This window comes from Aythya ferina (genome assembly GCF_964211825.1).
Source record: "Aythya ferina genome assembly, chromosome: 2".
Taxonomy (NCBI): Eukaryota; Metazoa; Chordata; class Aves; order Anseriformes; family Anatidae; genus Aythya; species Aythya ferina.
This window is the reverse complement of record NC_140297.1, coordinates 66,815,146-66,836,314: the sequence shown is the minus strand read 5'-3', so window position 1 is coordinate 66,836,314 and position 21,169 is coordinate 66,815,146. Positions and strand designations below refer to the sequence as shown.

Sequence of the window (21,169 nt, the reverse complement as noted above, 5' to 3'; positions counted from 1 at the left end):
TAGGACACAGTTTCCCACTACAGTTCATGGAGGGAGAGAGCATCTCCCAGAACTACATAGCCTATAACATTAACTGCTTTCTGGAAATGCTATTCTTCCTCTGCTGACTGCTAAGAGAGAGCTCAGAATAACTGGACATTTTGTTCAGTGCTTCAACCAAGTGCATAAAGTAAGGTGGAATGGGATGGGTTTCAGAAGTGACAAATTCTTTGACACAGAGTGCAATCATGACAAAAACACCCAGGAGGAGGCTGTAAAGAATGCAGCCTAGGACCCAGAAGTGGCAGGCACATTGCAGCAGGTCTAAGATGGTGATTTGAAGCAATTCTAGGATAAGAAATTATTCCTATTTGCCAGGAAATTATTCCTATTTGTCTTACGCTCTCCTACTGTGACAGGACCAGATTTGTCTGGAGAGACTAAAAGCTATGTTTTCTTTATCATTCATTCGGAAACACATAAACAGGAGATCTGCTTTGCACAGCTACTCTCTCTGCAGGCTCAGCAGTCATAGTTATGGACAGTACAATTACCTCCAATTCTCACAGGAAATGTTAACTGACAACTTCCTCAGAAACTCTACCTGCTCAAGTGTTCTTAATGGATCGACACGTCATGTTTGTAGTGTCAGCATTCATCTCTCACACAGTAAACTATCCTGTATTGTTTAGAACTTTCACAGATTTCTGGACTATTTTTTTCTGCAGTTATCTGTAAATCAATTACACAACTAGATTATAGCTTTATAGCTCACTTTCAAAATGTGGAAGGCCCTTTTAGAAAATCAGGATTTGAAAATACATGGCAAGCCATTTTAAAAGGGGAACCACAGGCTCATGTCATCATTTATTTTTTTCCTGTACAATCAGCTTTTGCTGAGTAAAAGGCCTTTTCTTTCAAATGAACTTCCAAACTGCTTTGAGTAAGATCAAGAACAAGATTTCAAATCAGTGAGTTTCCACTTTGGTTTTATAATATGTTATGATATACTTCTACTACGTGACTGGTATATTTTCAACATTTTAGTAAAAAAAAAATAGGATCAATATATTTTTTTTTTCAGATATATCTTGCATTTCACACAACAATTCATTACACTCCCCTCCAACAATTTGGTAATGAAACATACATGTTTCTAAATTACAATAATATCTGAAAGTTGTTGCTGAATCCATATATCCATCAATTTGGAGAAAAACAATCATAACTTAGAGACTTTACAGGATAGAAAGCACAGCTAAATGGTGCACTTGTATTTTAGGAGAGAATACAGTTTAGTGGAGATATATTGTATTAAAGTTGAGATATGTATTATTAGTTATCTGGTCTCAGCTTATTACTAGAATCCCCTTTTATTTAAATGAGGTACTTGCATTTATTTAATAGGTACCTCCAAAGACCTACTCTCCCATCTACCAAGTCATGTGGTTTAGGATTATGAGATTTGCTAGTGAGTTCTAACAGCTCAGCACCATGAATGTGGGCTTCCTCTAGCAATGTCTAGACAGAAAGAGTTCACCTTGGGGCTGAGTCTGCAAGGGAGAGAAAACAAAACTAAACAAACAAACACCATCATTCAATGCAGACATTTGAGCAGATCAAACTTGCAAAAACAAAAGTTTAATAATCTTGTTTAAATAAGCTGGGTACTAGCAGAGCAGTGAGGAAGGCTGTCAGTCTAGAGATGTAGGTTTTCTTATATTTCTACCTCATTGCTGTACCATGCAAGAAGTGCACAGTTCCTCTAGGGGCCTGAAAAAAATGCTTGTCTCCCAGATCACACATGGCAGCACCTGTTAGGTCGATCTTTACTGCCTCTACCCAAAGTTCAGCAAAATCACTTGGAGTCTACCAGCTGGCCTGATGGGGTGAAGGCCTGATGGGACAATATTGCTAAGCTGTGAGGCTTCAGCAGGATGTAAAATCAAAAACATAATTTCCTAGGCAAGGGGAGCTCATATGCTGCTGAAAGAATTGTCCTTCACCCTGTTGTAACAAGTCATGAAGGCTGGGCAAAAGGCTCTGTGTGCTACAGATGATGTAGGAGAGAGACTGGACCATACTGGAGACAGGGGGAAGGAAGACAGGAAGGCAGACAGGAAAGCAGGGATTCTTCTTTGGGCATCAACAGGTGACACTGTCACTGATACGTTCCAGTTCTAGCTTGTGTTTTAACATATGTAAAGGAATGTTCCTAATTCATTAGAAGGGAAATAGCTTTTTGCTACTTTTTTTTTTTTTTTTTCTCTACATTTTTATGATGATATATTTTCACGATACATTTTTGCTACATTTTCACAAGTGAAAGTCACGAGCTACCTTGTCATCCCTGGGTTTGTTCTGTGTTAGCTAAATGTGTGTTACTGAATACACATCTTTTCTTGGGGGAGGGAGGTGGGAAAGGGGGGGGGGAGATGAACTTACCTTGAAGGTATTTATTTTATTACAGCTGGATTCAGATATGTCTTATTATTCATCTTTCTGCTTGTAGTAGTTACATTTGCAAGAATTATTAGTTCCTGCTTACATGCAGAGGTAATGATATCCTATAATGCTATACTTTGCTGTTTTAGTTATGGGTAGGCTGCTTGGCTTGTGTGTTGAGATTTTCAGGTGGTGGCAATGAACTGTTTGTGATGAGATGAATTAACAGATTAAAAAAATGCATTAAAAGCTGTGACAATAAATAAAAATAATAAATACATTGAAATTAATTTTTATTTATTTAATAGATGCTATCTTAAACTTCCTGTTTCTTTACCGGTCACACTTTTGCTCTATTTGTTAAGATTAACAACATCCTTGTGTTTGTAGAAATCATTGTGTAAATTCCCATTTGCATCTATCAGAAGCAAATAACACTAACACCTGAAAACAAGAATAAAGGGACACTAGTTTATCTGGAAAGAGCTTCAGTGAGGACATGGCAGACTGATACAGCCACAAAAGTCACTAAAAGTAAATCAAATGTTTCTAATGCAAGCCTAAATCCTTCAGGAGGCAATGAGATATGAAATACACCTTTTCTAATGCACACTGGACAAATCCTTGTGTACAAATGGCTGATAACTCAATGTAATCTTAGTGAACTCAAAGCCTCAAAATAGCCAAGCAAGCAAAGTACTGGCTAGTTTACTCTAGACACAAGTCTCTGCTACATCATGGACAGAAAGCTCCAAACTGAAACAGGAAACAGAGATTAGAAACTTCAGTTTTTAGAAGATGACACAAATTGTGAGGTTTGCAGGCAGTTTCTCAGTGAGTCAGTGTAATTTCAGGACAGCTATTTTCAATAAATAAATACAAAGCGCCATCCCGTGGGGACTGGCAGTCCAGCAGCGCTCACCCCTTACCTGGCTGCAGGGCAGCAGGGGCAAGACAGCTGTAATTAACAAGTAGAGTCTTCTGATAAAAGAAGCTAACTCATAACGAGGACACTTTCACTGGAAGCAATTAAGTGACTCCACTTTCCATCAGATATATAAAAATTACAGCTACAATAAGCAGCATATCCTGCTTTCGAAAATATAATGAAAGCCAATAAAACAACAATAGTAATGATGAAAGCAGACAGAGATTGATGGTTTGAGTGGCTATTTCTTGTAAAAAATGACAATTTGGAAAACAATTATCATTAAAATCAGAGAAGGTAGTCTTAAGGTTGCACATCTCAATTTATGTTCCCCAGGAATTTGTTTCCTGTGCTACATAAGCAATCAGAAACTTGCTACTGTAGGATTTTGTTTTTATTAGGACATTTTTAATGTCCTGCTCTACCTGCTTCATGATGGTGTTTACAGCCTATCTACAGAAAACCCTCTAAATCAGGTTGCTCTTTTACCTATCAAAAAGCGGCAAATCGTCTCCCCTAACTCAGCGCATCTTGATATCTGTTTTCAGGTTTTCCTTTTTAAGACACTGCAGACTTCAGACTATAAATTTTCTGTCATACATAAAGTCAACATTCTTGTTTTGAGTCTGAAACACATCTTAAGACATGCCACAGCATTTTTCTAATCTAGGTACTAAATCTAGATTAAATCTATCTATCTATATATATACATACATTTTAATAGAAATTCAGTTATGAGCTATGAAATGATTGTGATTGTTCCAGAATGTTACTGCTAACATCTCTCCAGATTTGGAGCAGGGAGAGAGGAAAGGGCCCACTTTCATTTTAGCGTGTCTCAGGGAGCCACAATCACAAAATCAATCTTCACTATTTGAAAAAATATAAAAGAAAACCCAATGTTTAGATGGCTAAACTGAAATCTACAATGCTGATGAAAACATAGTGGTTAAGAAGTTATCCCGTTATTATTATAATGCAGTAAAGTAAGGAAAAAATAAGTTTCTTCACTGTCATTTACATATGATCAGCTGTTCATTGTCTGATGTCTTGATGCAACATGGTTTAGGAGAGCATTTTGTGTGGTTTCAGTAAATTCTTACTAATCTCAGCATGTGAAAATCTACAATGGGCTTAACGTCACACAATGAAGCTTCCTTAAATTTACAGTCTGCAGTTTACCACATGTATGATATCACTTTGTGCAAACTGTTCACATGTAGGGCTCTCTCTGCTTCAGTCTACATTTTACCTAGATTAATACATTACTTTGGGGACTACACAAGATCCTGACATCTCTTTAATCTCGTTTTTTCTAAGCAATACAAATTATGCCTGCTTAATTTAGAATCATACCTCAAATCACATTCCTTATGGTCTTAATCATTTTAATTGCTTCCTAGAATTTCTCACCTAGCAATATCCTTGCTATAAATTGTACTGACCAGTCCATTCCTGCTTCGACCAGTGCTTTCCCTACCAGGGGCTGGAGGAACAGATGGCTGCTGGCAGGCACCAAGTGTCACATCAGCCACCGGGGTCTGTGTGTGCGTCTAAACACAAATGAAATGCATGCACACCCACACATATTATTATACATAAACTTCCTAATGAGAATTTAATTGCTCTGAAAACATGGAACCAGAGTGACACCGCCTGCTCCACTGTGGCTGAGGGAGCAGGAGAGCAGGAACAGTATCTTTTTGACTAAGGTATAAAGGAGAATGGCTCAGAATCCCAAGCCTTGCATTTTGAGCACAACAGAGAGGTCTGAGCAGCACTGAAGATACAAAGCAACTCACAAGAGAGTTGGAAAGAACTATCACTTTCTGCACCAGCTTGCTCTTTGAAATATACACTGATCTGCTAAAGGGTGCAGGCACAGCCTGGAAGCACCCTGCCTCTCTATTCTCTCCTGGAGGGGACCTAACCTGTTGTAGGCTTATGTGGAAAGGGGTTTGGTTCCGGGGGCCTGCAGGGATGCTCTCTGTGAGCAGAGCCCAGCAGCTTCCCCATGTCAGATCAGAGCCAGCTCCAGCTGGCTCTGAAAGCAACCCACCGCTGGCCAGAGCTGAGCCAGGAAGTGATGTTCGTTGGGCCTCTGGGAGAGCAAACTTAAGAAAGGGGAAAAAAACTGCTGCACAATAGTATCTAGGAGAGAGGAGTGAGAAAACATGAGCGAAACAATTCAACAGACCCCAAGGTTAGTGCAGAAGGAAGGCAGGAGGTGCTCTAGGCACAGAGCAGAAGTTCCCCTGTGGCTTTTTTCCCCCCCATTATTTTATTTTATTTTATTTTATTTTATTTTATTTTATTTTATTTTATTTTATTTTATTTTATTTTATTTTATTTTATTTTATTTTATTTTATTTTATTTTATTTTATTTTATTTTATTTTATATTTTAGTTATTTTGCTAGAAGTTTGCTTCTAGTTCTCACTGCTCTAGTCGGTTAGTGATAGGCAATGAATTACACTAATCTCCCTATGTTGAGTCTGCTTTGCCCATGACAATAATTGTTGAGCAATCTCCCTGTCTTTATCTCAACCCCTGGGCCCTTTCCATTGTATTTTTTCCCCCTCTTTCTCTGAAGAGGGGGAGTGAGAGAGGAACTGTGGTGGAGTTCAGCTGCCCAACAGGGTGAAACCACCACACCTGTGAGCAATGCTCATCTGTACTCTGCAGAGCAGTAGTATGTAGAAAGCTGCAATATGAATATAAGCACACACATACAGAACATACATAAATATACAAAGCCAGAAATGGAAATACATTTCTGTGTACAAAACATGGTCTTTGTACAATCCCAGAAAAGTTCTGTTACTCTGTCTGATGTTCTAAGAAGTCTTTAATGGCCACTGATTTGTTGTTGGAGCACAGTATCATATCTAAGTCCCCCTCAACAGCAGTAGATCATAAATGTATGAGGACATGACTATAAATGAGTCAGTATAGAACACCCACACCTGTCTCCTAAAAGCAGAAGGAATAGATACAGAATTAACTATAGTTTACCCAGCATTAAAAACCTGCTTGAATCCTGTACCCCTAACCTTGACTTATGATCAACTGTGCTGATGTTTTTCAATGGGAGATATAGGCTAGTAGCACAAGCAAAGAGTAACAATTCCAGATATTCTACAATCGCTTAGACAACTTTAAAGATTGGATCGGGTTGCTTGTAGTCAGAGGCATAGGGAGAAGACAACATTTAGCTCCTTGCTTCAGGTTCAACGTTTTTGTACTACAGCAGTGGTCCAGCTACAGGATGTAAGAGGAGTAAGATACGGGAAATGGAATTGAACAAGTATTTAGTGTTCTCCCAGAGTTAGAAGTGTGTTTGCACTGCTGAAAAATTTTGGGGGACAACTGGATCCCTTACATACTATCAGTCCATTGCCTGGAAAAATCCTTGTAAAGAAGATGTACTTTCTGGTTATCTCATAATTGTTGTTTAAAAGAAATGTTTGGGGACTGCTTTGCTATCTTAAACATCTATGGTCAGTTTTTCCAAATTTGAGCACTTTTTTTTTTTTTTTTTTTAAATAAATTGTCTAATTATTTAAATCAAAGTAGTTTGTAAACACTCACTAAAGCACTTTAGAATTGAAACAATCAAGTGATCAATTAAAAGCAGACATCATTTGGACCATATTTCAAAAACATTCCTTTCTGAATTTCTGCTGCTCATTATCTTTATCCCATACTATGACAACAGCTTACCAGAGATCCCCAGGTATATGAATTACTTCTTATTCCAACAACAAAGGTGTTAGAATAAACGAAAAAGTCAACAGGTAATTACTCAATATTTGCTAGCTGTTTGCAAATCCTGCCTTTTTACTTTTTTTTAAAAACACCGTATTTTACAGTATTAACAATGTCATTGATCAGATGGAAGTGGCATATCTAAGAAAGAAACAAAGCCTGTTCACGATATACTTTACCTTTGGTTCTTCTTGGTTATGAGGCATGAGGAGGACAAAGCTTGCAAGAACACTGCACCTTCCACTCACAACTCACATGCTATTGCCAGCATGGCTTGGTTAGTTTTGCCCTGCTATTTTTGAGATTGCATTCAGAAAGATCAAACACAATTACCTGACTTAAATTCTTCATGTTGGCTTTTGTGTGTTTTTTTGCTTCCCATTTCTCTTCAGATATTTTGTTCTTCCTCCACCTTCTTGATTTCTTTTCTAAATCATAGTGGTCTTCTTCAGTCTCGCTGGTATCCGAATATTCCAAGCTGGTTGCCTGTGGATTGAAATTTACATCCAGTTCTCCATGGAAATGCTTTTTTTCTGTTCTGGGCACATCACTCTGAGTTCTGCTTTGTAACCAGAGAAGTTTGCTAGGTCCTTTAGCTTCCTGGGAAGAGTTTACTGAAGATGTTTCAGAATCAGAGAACAGTGTCTCAGTATTGGTATATAACCCAGAGGAAGGTGAGGTTACTGCCTGGTACTGATCATTACCATAAACCCACTCAGAATCATACTGGGAATGGGTATAATAGAAATCATCTGGTAATTGCCGAGGTCTTCGACACAGCTTGTTCAAGGCCACATTCCAGTCATAGTCATCCTCGCTGTCTGAGCCCATCTCATCATATGCGGACACAACACTGGATTCATTCTCCAAAGCCTCAAATACTTGACTCTTTGGTTTGGCGAGCATTCGAGGACGAGGCAAAGTAACATTTTGCAAAGCCACCCAGTTTCCATCAGTGCTTTGTAAAACAGGAGAAGGATCTAAGAAAATGAAAGAATAACAAACTCTTTAATTACCACTATGTTATCACAGTGTGTAAAGCTCACTCTGCTCGCCAATTTGCAATCAATTGGCTGCAAATTGGAAGGTTGGCAAAACTAATGAACACATGAATGCACTGTTGCTACTATGAATTCTCTCATTCTCTGAGCTATGCTACTATGTTTACTCAGAAGTCACCATTCAAAGTCATGGTGATGACAACTTCAAATGTGAGAATGTTTGGAACAAGGCTTTTTTTTCTGAAAGAATTTTTAGGAAAGAATGAAGAAACATCAATACACATAAATCCCATGCTTCGCATATGTCTTTGATTCTGTGTGCAGTTTTGGTGCCCCATCTTGAAAAGGAAAGGTAGAAAAGGATCTGAGAATAGCAACAAAGTGTGAGCCAGGTTCTGAAATAGCTTCCTTTTAAGGAATGATTAAATCTGGAGAAGAGAAGACCAAGATTCTTGCTAGAAAAGATGGGGGAATCTCCTTCGATCGAACAACCATCAAGTAAAACTAGTGAAATCTAGGATCAAAACAAACACAAGAAAAAAAGGGAAAAAAAAAGAAAAAAAAGAAAAAAAAAAAGAAACAAAAAGAGGGATGCAATGAGTACCAGACGCGTGGAGCTTCTTGCCAAGGGTGTTATAGATACTGGTAATTAATCTGCAATAAAAAGGAGATGGCTATGGACATGCAGGAAGAATCCACTGAAGGTCACTAAATACATCAAAACAGTTCCAGCTGAGGCATACTCTTTATTGTAATAACTGATATAGGAGAGAAAAGAAGAAAGAGGACTTGCTATCAAGCATGAGAATCTTTCCCCTGCATGAGAAGCTTTCTTGTGTTTTCTAGCTATGCTCACTAATCTCAGTAAAGGATTCTCTTGAGAGAAAGAAGACCTTCTTTCCTTAAAAACATCTCTCCTTTCAAACAAAGCAACCAGCTTTGGAAGATACAAATCTCCAACAAAAATTGAATTCAGCTACAGTACATTACACAAACATCATGCAGTGGAGGGCCATACTGTTATGTTTTTTTTCTCTCCCAAAACACATCCCCTTATTTTGCTTAGCAGCTACATATAAGAATCAGTCTAACATCGTCAGTTAACTGAAGAAAGGACAGGATAAGACTTGATTACATCTTAGAACGTAAGCAGGACAGAAAAGCAAGCCGCTGAGAATTTGTTTGAAAATACCTGGTTCAGTTTTATCCCAACTTCAACTAATGTCAAAAGGTTCCTTCCTGATTTTTCAAAACAAAGTCACTTATTTGAAAGAATGGATTTTGTACACAGCTCTTTGGGTATACATTACAATTTATACATGTGAAAATTAAAATAGATTTTAATAAGTCTCATTGTGAAACTATTGTTAAAGGAGAAAAAAAGCACAATTCAGGATTTGGCTCTTGAGTCATCATTTAAACCAGTGCAAATTGTAATCAAAACGAATTGTGAACAGGCTACATGACTAAAAATGCCCACTAACGTTACCACTCCAGACACTTGGTGGAGACTTCTTGCATTTTCTGCAGCCTAATGCAGAGCTATTTACTACTGCATAGGAGAGATCTTATTTACACATATTAGCACACTCAGCTATTTAATGTAAGAAAGAAGCAGAGCAAATCCTCTGAGTAGAGCACCTGAAACTGGGTCAATTTGCCTTTCTGCTATAATTAAGCAACTGTGAAGTACTAAATTGCTGAACAGTTGAATTCAATGGGATTTAAGTGGGTTCTTAAATTTAAGCACCCTGGTTTAGTGAAAATAGGTCTTCAGCTAAAATGCCCAGAACAACATTTCTGACAGGAGGTTGAATGAAGAGTTCACAAAGTAAAGCATACTTAGTTTAGTCAGATTTTAATACTACTTTACTATCACTTCATTTTCAGGGGGAGAAGACTATTCACGCTGTCTAATTTCCAGCCTCCCAAGTTCTGCAATACCTCTCAACTGACATTAGAGCAACATGAATCAAATTGATGGGTAGCCTTGTCAGGGATTGCAGGGATCAGATGGTCTCTACAGCTGCTACAAGAAAGGGCACAGGAATGAGCAACCCTGTGTCATGGGAGAACAATAACAAGAGGTAGGTCAGCTCTGCTGTTCCCCATCACTTGGAGCCAGGGGCTGCTGCTAAAATGAGCAGTTCATTGTTTCCCATTGTGTCAACATGATCATTAGCACACCGGTGAGGATGACAGCTAACCAGCTCTTTTGTGCAGCAGTTGCCTAATGTGGCTTCATGAACAGTAAAGCCAGAACAGGAAAAGCAGAAGAAATTGGACCCCCCAAGAGCAAGAACTAGCTTTCTCAATGATAGCCTGTACTTAACAGCATTTTGAAGTAAGCAGGGAACTGCATTCTAATCCAGGGTGCTGGCTGAGTAACGGAGCTGACTTATTATGTTACTCTATACATTGTCCACATTCACATACGTATCTAATGCACACAAAGAGAGAGGACATTGGTCTAGGGAAGCTGACGGTCTGTGAAGTTCCTACCCGTACAGCTTCCTGAACGTGTGCAGAAACAGCTGTTTTCAAGGCTGCAAAGCACACTGCGCTGGTGAATTCATCAGGACTGAAAATAAAGGTGTGAAGGGGAATCAAACTTGAATTATTTCACTGTTTGGTTCACTACGTAACCTCAAAAACAATTAACTTGTGCAACAGAAGGGAAACTGTGGGCATATGCAGACTCCTTCAACCGAGGACAAGTAACTAGGCAAAAAAAAAAAAAAAAAAAAAAAAAAAGCAGGCCCCTTAAGCTCTTGTGTCTTAGAAGCTCTGAAACACATCCAAGTTAGATACCTAATGTTTCCTAAAATTCCCAAATCAACTTCCCAAATGCCCAATTTTTGACAATTTCCTTGGAAAAATGCAATGGTAGGATAGGCCCAATGCACCATGACACACAGCATCGCCAAATTCTCAGACATTTTTATATGTGACACCTGCAATCACAGATGTCAACAGAAATTTTGTGAGCAAAGTTCTTGCTTTAAGTCTTACTTACTCCATATGGGTGTGAGAACCAAAAAAAGGTTCTCACTCGTACTAGGTTCATTAGGTTCTCACTCGTACTAGGTACTAGAAATATTTACTTGTTTCATTTAGCCTGTCCACGCTTTTCCAGCTGGGTAATGCAGAGAGCTTGCGTTCCTTCTGTTTCCTGAATTGTCCTTTCTGCTGCCTCCAAAGAGCCTCAGACACAGACGATGCAGGGTCTAGTCCTTTACTGGTCGTATCTTCACTAGCCAGGGAAAATGCAGACTGAGACCTCTGTGGGAATAAAAATCAATGAGCATAATTTTAAGATAGAAATATTTAGTTAACTCTTCAATTACTATGAGCATGGAAGTGTGGGGACTGCTAGCATCCAGAAATGGAATTTAAGTGGAACTTAATGAAACTTGATAATCTTTAAGGTCCCTTCCAACCTGAGCCATTTTATGTTTCTATGACAGTTTCAGTGCTAGATCGCATGCTTATGTGCATTTCTGATGTTATGCAAGGAGGCAGGAACTTGTTTGTACTACAAGGGACCAGATGGAAAGAAGTAATTAAAGTGTAGCTGTTCTGAATGTGCTTGATGAGGGCTGATATCTAACAGTTCCCAATTCAAGCTATCCAGAAAGAGATCCCATTGTGGTGAGACATGATGATCTATTGTTGGCTCAACAGGCCATCTGTTGTAACAATTTTCAGAAGTTAAAAATTAAGAAGAAAAAGCAAACAAACAGCCTGTTCCCCAGAAATAAAATTTCAACTCAACTAATTTTAAAGCTAAATTATTTTGTTTGCTAGGATATGCATATCACACTATATGCTGGACAGTTTTATAAAATCTTGCTAATGCATTCAACATAGCCTACAATTGCACATCTATTTCCAGTAAGGTCACATTTCAAGCAAAAATGAAGTAAAATACTGTTGTGATTGGTTAATGAGCCCTATTAAAGGGCCCTATAAAGGGTTTCCCTTTGGATCCACATAGATACATCAGATATTTTAGTTTTGATTTAGGGATCAATTTTCTTTCTTTTTTTTTTTTTTTTTAATTATTTTTTTTTTGATTTGGGATCAGTTACAGAAGTCATATTTAAATTTGGCCAGTTTTTAAAAAATGGTGAAAGCTGGCAGTGCCCTACTGATTTCAGGAGAATTCACTCTTACATGTCATATCATCTATGTAATTTTAGAGACATGGCTACAGCAGATTGACTCAAGTTTTATTATCTGTGTATTTTGCTGTACTATTTTGCTGTAGCACAATTTATTTATTTTTAATTAATAATTTTGCTTTTGATGACTATATGTTTAGGCATCTTGTAAGGCAAAAGAGATCACTTTTTGAAATGTCAATTAGCCTTTCCCCCCTTAACTTCTTACCACTCAAAAACTCTTTCTAGGACTTCCTTGCAAGGTCATTTGAAATTGCCTGTATACACTAGAGTTTCATTAAGAAGTATGCTTTCAAGTAGCTCAGCTTCTTTACACAGGCCACGTTGGCACTCTCAAAACTTCATACATTTTAACTCATGTTCAAATTACAAATAACTAACTAAAACTGTTATTCTCAGAAGGGCCAGTTTTTGCCTGCATCAGAGCTCTGCTCTGCACTGTTGCTGATGAGGAGAAGGATAGCTTGACTTTGAGATATTTTCAAGTCCTTTCTACTCCCATGTCAGCATAAGCATTGCTGCAAGTCCTGCTGGCTTGAGAGCAACACTTACACACCGCTCTTCTGGCTGTAACTCCTCCCATCTGAAATGCTCCTATATGGAACCTATGCATCATGCCAGAAGATTTAATTAACTGCAAATCTTCCGTTATCTTTGGCTCAGCAGCATGATTTCATAACAGATTCAGTAAAATGAAACATAGCCATGCACTAGGGTTTAGTCGGGCTTCTGAACTCTGAAGGAAAAGCCAGAATTATTGTCCTAGAATCAAATATTTTACAAACACAATGACCACACATCTTGGTGAAACCTGTCAATGCAAAGACAGCTCCTAATGTGATGCATAGGAATGTTTGCTTTCAAATTTGGTGACATGAACAAATAAGAATCACCTCACAGTCCTGTATAATTTTATATTGTGGAGTCTTTCAAGTGAATCACTTTTACTTTCATAAACTTCACCTATAGTCAGGTATATATTCAGGCTGTTACAAACCTCCAACCAAATAAGTAATCAAGATCACCTAAAACCTCTCTAACCCTGTAAAAGGGTTAATAATGTAACAATATAGACAGGTAAATAAACTATATCACTATAGAATTTGCTCCTTTTACTTTGTTTTCGTCCTGTTATACAGCTTGGTGAAAAGCAGGATATATGGACAATATAAATAATTCTTCCACAAAGTAGCTGCCTAAACTATGATAAAGCTTAACTTTGCTGTGACTGACTTCACTTAGTTATAAAAAAGGACTACCAAACTTCACATTCTTACAATCAATTAGGTCCACTTCAAGCCTGTCATATACTCTGATATTTTTGTGTTTAAGTTGTCACGTACTGAGAGCAGCAAGTGGTTGTGTCTGTCTCTATCTGCACAGGATGAAGAACATTCCCTTAAGTGAATATTTTCGCCACCTATGTGGCAAACACGAACGGACAAGAACTGCTGAAGAACCCAGAAGGAATACCCTACAGTAATAGTTTAATCACTATTATCTCTTTTCCTTATTACTTAAAGAACTGAATCAGAAGGAGGAGAAAAAAAGTCATGAAAACCTTAAGTAGTCTGTGTAATGATAACCTGGGCTTAGATAATGAAAGCAACATGTTTTTTCTTATTTATGTAAAATCTGTAGGTTTGATAACTTTTCTGGTGTTTTGTTTAAATGGCAGCTTCTCGCCTGCCTACTCAACATTTCATAAACATCACAGTAAAGGTTGCATCATGGCAATGGCACTGTTTGCACTTAGCCCTCAGATATCTTGAGATCTGCTAACAGCTTAACTATGATAATGCAGAACTTGGCATGGGCTGCAAATACCATGGAAGGAACTCAGCAAATCCTGCCCTAAGACCTCTGCTTCTGCAGCATCACTGAAAGAAGGAACCTGAGCAACTTAAAGCTAGCTTGGAGGCATCTGCACTGTGGGGTAGATCCATCTTTCAGATGGATTAGAAAATACACAATAGCATGAAGGATTTTAAAAGGGAGAAGGCTATCACGAGGGACCTGATGGACAAAAAGCACTGAATGACAGAAGCACAGCAAAGACACTGTCCCATGTGGTGATGGAGCCTAGGACCTCAAATACACTGGATGCTTATAGAAGACCAATTGATTCTTTTGAGTTGTGTGCTGAAACCTTCAGGTCAGGTCAGAGGGAAACTGTTGTCCACAGTTTCTATGAACTTACTGTGGACAGCACAGAAACAATATGCCAAACTATTGCTAATTCCCAGGAAAATTCCTCCAAATGCAAGAAGGGCAAAAAAGGTGCCTCTAAGACTTGGCTTGAAGCCTGCCTCATCCTTTTCTATGCCTTATCTGAATCTTTGATAAAATGTGTCTTGGATTGCTCTGCTAGAAGTACAACCTCTTCTCACTGAAGATGGTTCAATGTCACAGAAGGCTTGAGGAAAGAAGAGTAATGCCATGTTATGACAGCTGACTGCATCCCAGCATTCAGATTCTGAAAAAGAGTAAAAAGATGCTACTGAGGAAGCTGTTGAACTAACACTTTTCACTGCTACTTTTGCAGTTCCATGTAGTTGTTTTATCTGGAGAGATTAAAAAGATCAGAAATTGTAATTGCTAATAAGCTGCAATCGAGTTGTAAATAAAAGAAGAGGGCTGGGCTATCTCTTGTTCTGAAAGTCAGTTTTAGGTAAGGATGGAAGGACAAATAATAGAATTGTTTTACTCAGACAAATATGGGTGGAGAGGAAGTGTAAATATTAACTCCTGATAGCAGTTCAAATGACTGGTACAACCACAGGTAACCCTGATAACTATACAAAAAAGGACAGTCAATACCCAAGACTGGGGCAGGAATATGACAGAAACATGTCTTGGCATGAGAAAAAATTGGTCTACAGTGGCATAGACATGGCCATTTTATTTATTGATTTATTTATTCATTCATTCATTTATTTATTTATTTTCAAAGCACAAAAGAAAATGTCTAGAAGTTCACCTCTAATGAATTACTGGCCTGACAGGTGACTGTATTTGAAGAACAAATGACTCAAGACCTCCTTTTGTTTTTTTCATAATTAAGAGCAGAGACAAAATAGAAATTTAGTCATCTGGGTTGAGGTTACACAGGAAAAGCTCTAATCTTGGTTGGCACATCTGCATCACCTTCAGCTCAGTTGGCACTGCTAACTCAGCAGCCATACAGCGATAATTGCATGGCCTTCTGTGTGGGCCCATGTAGATGCCTGCTGACTGCACTGCTATGCTTACTCCTGGCAGACAGCACAAGTATATATTACGATGTTGCATTTGTGCCTGCCTTCTTCCTGGAGATAACAGCCCATCTGTAGATCCACATATGATGCTTTTCATATAGGAAGCATTAAACTTGAGGGAACAGGACTGAGAACCCTACCTGGTGCTTCATGTAGCTGCATGTGGAGGCAGAAAGGAGATAGAGGTAATGCCAGCTACACTGATGGGCTCTTGGATCAGCTGGCATTGGAAAAAGGGCATTTACTGAGTGAATGGAGGAATCGTAGCCTAGAATCTTTATCAATTACCTACAAACTTGGACAGAAACAAGATCTCAAGCAGACAAACCAATCTAGTGCTTTTGCCTGAAGCATACAAATAATACAGTAACCTAAATACAATTTTCAAAAGGAGACAAAAATGTAGGAGCTCTGGTCCTGATTTATAAAAACACATGAAGTCCAGACCCTTCCCTCCTAGTTGAAAACACTGATACTTTTTCTAACCAGAAGTTTTGGTTCCTCAGAGAGAAAAACAAAACCAAAAACAAACAATCATACACTTGTCAGCCAAATGGTATTTTAGTTGTATTTACTTGTGATGAATTACAAAGCTGCCCTGCCCTCTATGTTTGCAGTCAGACACTAAAGTCCAACTGTTAGTACCTGCAATAAATTAGTATATCAGGAGATGGCACTGCAACCAAACAGGTTGTTTGCTATACTCCTGGCATGTGTTTCCTTCTTGGAGATGCATGCTGCATACCAGATTGCTGTGCAGTACAGCAAAGTTTGCAAAATACAGTTACAGTATTGATAGGCGTTTTCCAACACTTTAGTTAGATGAGTTGCCCACTGAATCCTGCCTAATGGCATCTACCATGAGATATTTTGTTTATTTTTAAAAAAGAAATTCCAAACACATTATTTTTCTACCCTACCTCTTCAGGCAATTTCTGCTGCGTAGTTTTAACATCTTGATGGAGAGAACTCAGCCTTCATTTTGTATTGGGGTAGCACTAAAAGGAATAATTTTTGCATGTACAATCTCATTTCTCTGCTGTCCTATGTAATTCCTGAAGATCAGAGAAGGATTGGATAAAAAGTAACCAGATATGAAGTCTTCTGTTATTTAACAAATATAAATATTTCATTTTCTGAACAATTTACAAGCTTCTGGCCACTGGATTGATAAAACCAGAACAAGTAACCTAAGGGAAGAACAACTATTTATAAAATACATTTGTGAATATGGAAATCTATTGATTATTTACCTTGAACAACTCTTACAATAAACTATAATATACTTATTTTGAGATAATATACTTATACTTATTTTGTTCTACATTCTTCCCCAAAAGATGAAAAAGTATCATCAGTGGGTAATTCCTTTTGCTTCTAAACAGAAGCCAAAGTAGTAATACAATATAGATCCCCAAAGCAATTGGTTGAATTCTACGAAGAATATTCTGGATCATGCATGTTTTTCTCCTCACTTCTCTCCCATTTCCCCCTATTTCTTTGGTCTTGTGTAATTAGCAAAACCTAAATTTATTCTGCACTTATTTACAGTAGATAAAGGACTGTTTTAAACCACTGGTGCTGCAGAGCTGCAGAGCTGCAGGCAGCTGCAGAGCCACTGTGACGGGAGCCCTTGCAAGCATCAACACAGGGGTTGAGAGCAGTGAAGGCACCCGTGGATTTGAGCAGCAGAGCCCTGTGTGCTGTGCAAGCTCCAGCCTGTGGGGAAGCTGTTAAGTTGGGCTTTGGAAATTCCTGTTTTTATTCAGCAGTGAAGCCTAAAATTGACAGCACAAACACAGGTGACTTAGGTACAAATATAACCATCCCCTCTCCTCACCTGCAAATTTTACAGCTACACCTGTTAGTGGTGCAGCAAAAAACTATCACCCACTTCTCATCTGTGCTCTATAAATACAGTCAGTGCATAGACAGAACCAGCAGGTCCCACCCACCTGAGCAAATACTGTAGCAATCCTTAAACATCAACAGCTAATGCATCCTTTGGTAAGTAAACTCCCACACCAGGAAGACAGGATGAGCCTGTGACACTCTGCCACAGCATATTTATCTCTGCTCAAATGTATGCAGTCCAGACATTTAGCAGTGGGAGTGAAATACCAAGGGTTTCAAGCATCTGTTCCTTAGTTAATCTTGTATGTGGCAAAGTGCCTGCTAACAACTCTATGGCTTCTGAAAAGGGGCAAGAACAGACAGACAAAGGGGAGATTTTCATACTCAATTGAAAGAAAACTCCCTTCATACTTTGCTCCAAACCCTGCTTAGGGTATCATACTATCCTGAAATGCCACCTCAAGAAGTAGCTTTGTGCCTGAGCCATCAGGGCAAATCCTTGAATAACAGACTGGGAGAAAGCAAAACTGCTCTCTCTCCTGTAAAAGCCTCAGAGCATCCATCCCTCCAGGGTCTGCCCAAGATGACTTGTTTGCTAATGACAGAGGAGACATAGCTTGGCTACGTGTTAGGTAGGTTTTCCATCCTTTCACTGTCTGCTTAGACAGATACTCCCTTTAACATTCCTATAACAGGAGTTCAAAAGTAATGCTCAGTTAATCAGGGATAGGTCCATCAGCAAAACAAATTGCACAGCTGCTTAAGAACATGTAGAGCCACATTCGGGTGTGCATTTATTTTGGTTCAGCGTAGATTAGCTGACCTTGAGGACCTGGAGATTATAAAGGAGAGAGACAGGAAATTATTCCCCAACAATCCCATTGATGCAGGGTATGCAAGCAGCTCTAGACATTATTACACAGAAGTATAATCCGGTGTTTGATGGATTTTTTTTTTCCAAATAAGAAAACTCTATTGCTTTTAGTGCAAAGGATTTGTAAGCTAGTAGTAAGGAATATTTAAATATTGGTACCATAAGATGAGTATAGACATTCTTTTTTGTACTTATGGAATTAACAATTTGGGAAAGTGGTAGGTTGCTTAAAATAGCATAGTTCAATCAATGTTATGGATGTATGTGAGCAAGTCTGTAGAAGTTTCTGGTAAATCAATTACTACAAGCTCTGATAGGAATAGAGAGATGTAACAATGCAACTGTAATCTAAACAGTACCTTTGCAGGTACCTTTTTTAGGTCAGTTGTTATTACTTATCACCGATTCTTCAGTGGCTCACTCCTGAACTTTTAATGTTCTATTATGTCTCTTTAAGAAAACAAACAAAAAACCAGCAGTGCAGATACTTCCTGGTGACATAATACCCTTCATTTGAAGACACTTGAGAGCTTAGTTAGCATCCTGTGATGACAGTATCATTGTATTATTTACAGATGAGAAAGTAGAGAAACTGAAAAGGACAGATACCTGTTCTGGTGTAGGGCAATATAATTATAAGTTGGTACTAGTCTACTCCACTGTAAAAGTGGATGTGTATAAAAGCATAGGTGAAACGGCATTTTCATCTCAAGTCTAGTTGCAGCCTCACACATAAAATCACATTTTCTTCAAGGGAATACACTTTACTGAACACAATTAATCTTTTTTTCTTTAATTTCTAGGTTGCTCAACCTTTCATGTCCCTTTCTGACCCTCATTTACAAAGTTGCGATCAAAAAAGCACTCACCCATCACAGAGGATCAATGCATGTCCTAGTCAAACAACTCCTTGACAGAGAAAGCCCTAAGTGTTCCATGTTTATTTGCTTCTCTCTGTGACAATATACATCCTGTTTTCATCTAAAAATATAGTAAGATTTGCCAGACAGCCTCTCTCTGAGCATCACAAGTTTTAAATAAGACATTAAAGCTTTGTGATACCCAACAGTGTGTTAGGATAGCATCTTTAAAAAAAAAATAAACAAATGAACCATATATAATCTATATTCTTCAGAAAATAACTCTGTAGAATGACCATGTTTCTCTGTCCCTCTCCTATTCCCTTTCATGCCTTAAAACCCATCTTGGCTTGCTGGCAGTAAATATAATGCATTTAGGCCTGCATGGGCTTGAACATATATCTAGCATCCAAAACTGTCTTTTTTGGATGTTTGTCAAGTGCATGAATAGTACTATACAACTGAGAATGAGTAATCTTCTGCAAAAGCTGCATCTCAAACAAATTCTACTTTAAAATAATTCTACAAATACTACTTTAAAAGAACAATGCTGTTGAGACTTGCAGTGTATGTTTAGCCACTTGAAACCTTAAAAACTGATAATAACTGCCAAGTGAGGATTGCTAAGGCCTATCCTTTGATTGTTGTAGCCTACCCTTCTGCTACAGTGGAAGGTGGGAAATTAACAAGATTGCTATGGCCAACACTGTCTTGATCTGAAATGCATGATGTGTCATATAGTAAGGTAACTCCAGATCATTTTTTCAGTGAGACTATAGTGTTACACCTGCAAAACCAGCATATTTTGTAGCATGCAAAGTGCAAAGTACTTAGAGAAAGCTGGATCGCCTCAAAATAAGTAAGAATAAAAAAAAGACCCATTATTTCTAAAGTACCAAGAGCTTTTCCATCTCAAAGTTTATTGTTCTTTCTCGTTATGTGATAGGCTGTGCAGAGAAAATATATAATCAGGTTAACCAGTAAATTTCTGCTTCCCTTGAGGGGCATCATAATGTGTATTTAATGAAATCCTCCTTTTCCCTATATCCCTAGCTGTTTTAAATACTATAAATTATGGATGAGCTATTATAATATTATTTATCTATGCAATTTATCTATCTATTATATTATTTATCTATGCAATCTTTTAGCTGTAAAATAAAGACTGCTAATACAGAACTTAAAGCACACCAGGATACCTGCACTCCATCAGTGTTTAAACGGGATACAATACACCAGCTGCTCATCTGCTCTCACTGACAGTGACGTATGAGAAGAAATGGAGTGAGAAAGCACAGAATCATCTGTTCATTGCATTAAGCTCCTCCTATCCCAACACTATACAGCCTTTGCTTATAAAACATTCAGCCGTGTTAAAAAAAAAAAAAAAAAAAAGTTTTTTTTTTTTTTAGCATGGGGAAGGGATCTTAAAGAAATTGAAAAGATAAAAAAAGGAAAAGACAACTTCAGTACTGCAGTTAATCAATCAATAATACATTTCAGGGAGATACAAGGGGGGGTGAGCTCATTAATGCAAAGATCAATAGATTTTGTTCTAATTAAGCAAGTCTCACACAGTTGGTCTGCTGGCGCTGTGATGTTCCTAGCTTCCAAAGCTCAAGTTTTCTGCATACAGTATCTACTTCATACTACAAAGAGGTAGAATAACTTATCTAATGGCCATTTCAAAGCAAGTGATTTTGAATGAGCAGAGAGGTAATGCAGGGCTTCCAGAGCTCACTGGAATTTTCTGGCTGATGTGGATGAGCTGCATATAAATAGCTGTGATTAGAAGAAAATTATTTGGCAGCTGTAACCACACTGTTAGTCATCTGGGATTACTACAGATCCCCCCACACTGTTAGCAAGTGTCTGATAATACAATGCAATGCAATAAGGCACTTTCCCATGCCTTTCTGTCTTTCTGTTTTATTATTCATTTATTCTTCCCTTATGTTTAATCTATACTGCTTTTGCTTGCTTCAAGTAATAAGTTGTTTGCCAAGTTACAAAAAAAAG

General features: G+C 38.1%; 1 protein-coding gene across 4 annotated transcripts in view; it reads right to left on the bottom strand.

The window, feature by feature from the left end:
* MYRIP (myosin VIIA and Rab interacting protein) overlaps positions 1-21,169 on the bottom strand; it is a 231,963-nt gene that overhangs the window by 36,468 nt on the left and 174,326 nt on the right. For all 4 annotated transcript variants that reach the window (XM_084511564.1, XM_084511567.1, XM_084511565.1 and 1 more), the window contains 2 exons: positions 11,226-11,403; positions 7,454-8,100 (listed from right to left, as the gene is read on the bottom strand). In XM_084511564.1, coding sequence (XP_084367690.1) covers positions 7,454-8,100; positions 11,226-11,403 — 825 coding nt within the window. The remainder of the gene's footprint in view (positions 1-7,453; positions 8,101-11,225; positions 11,404-21,169) is intronic.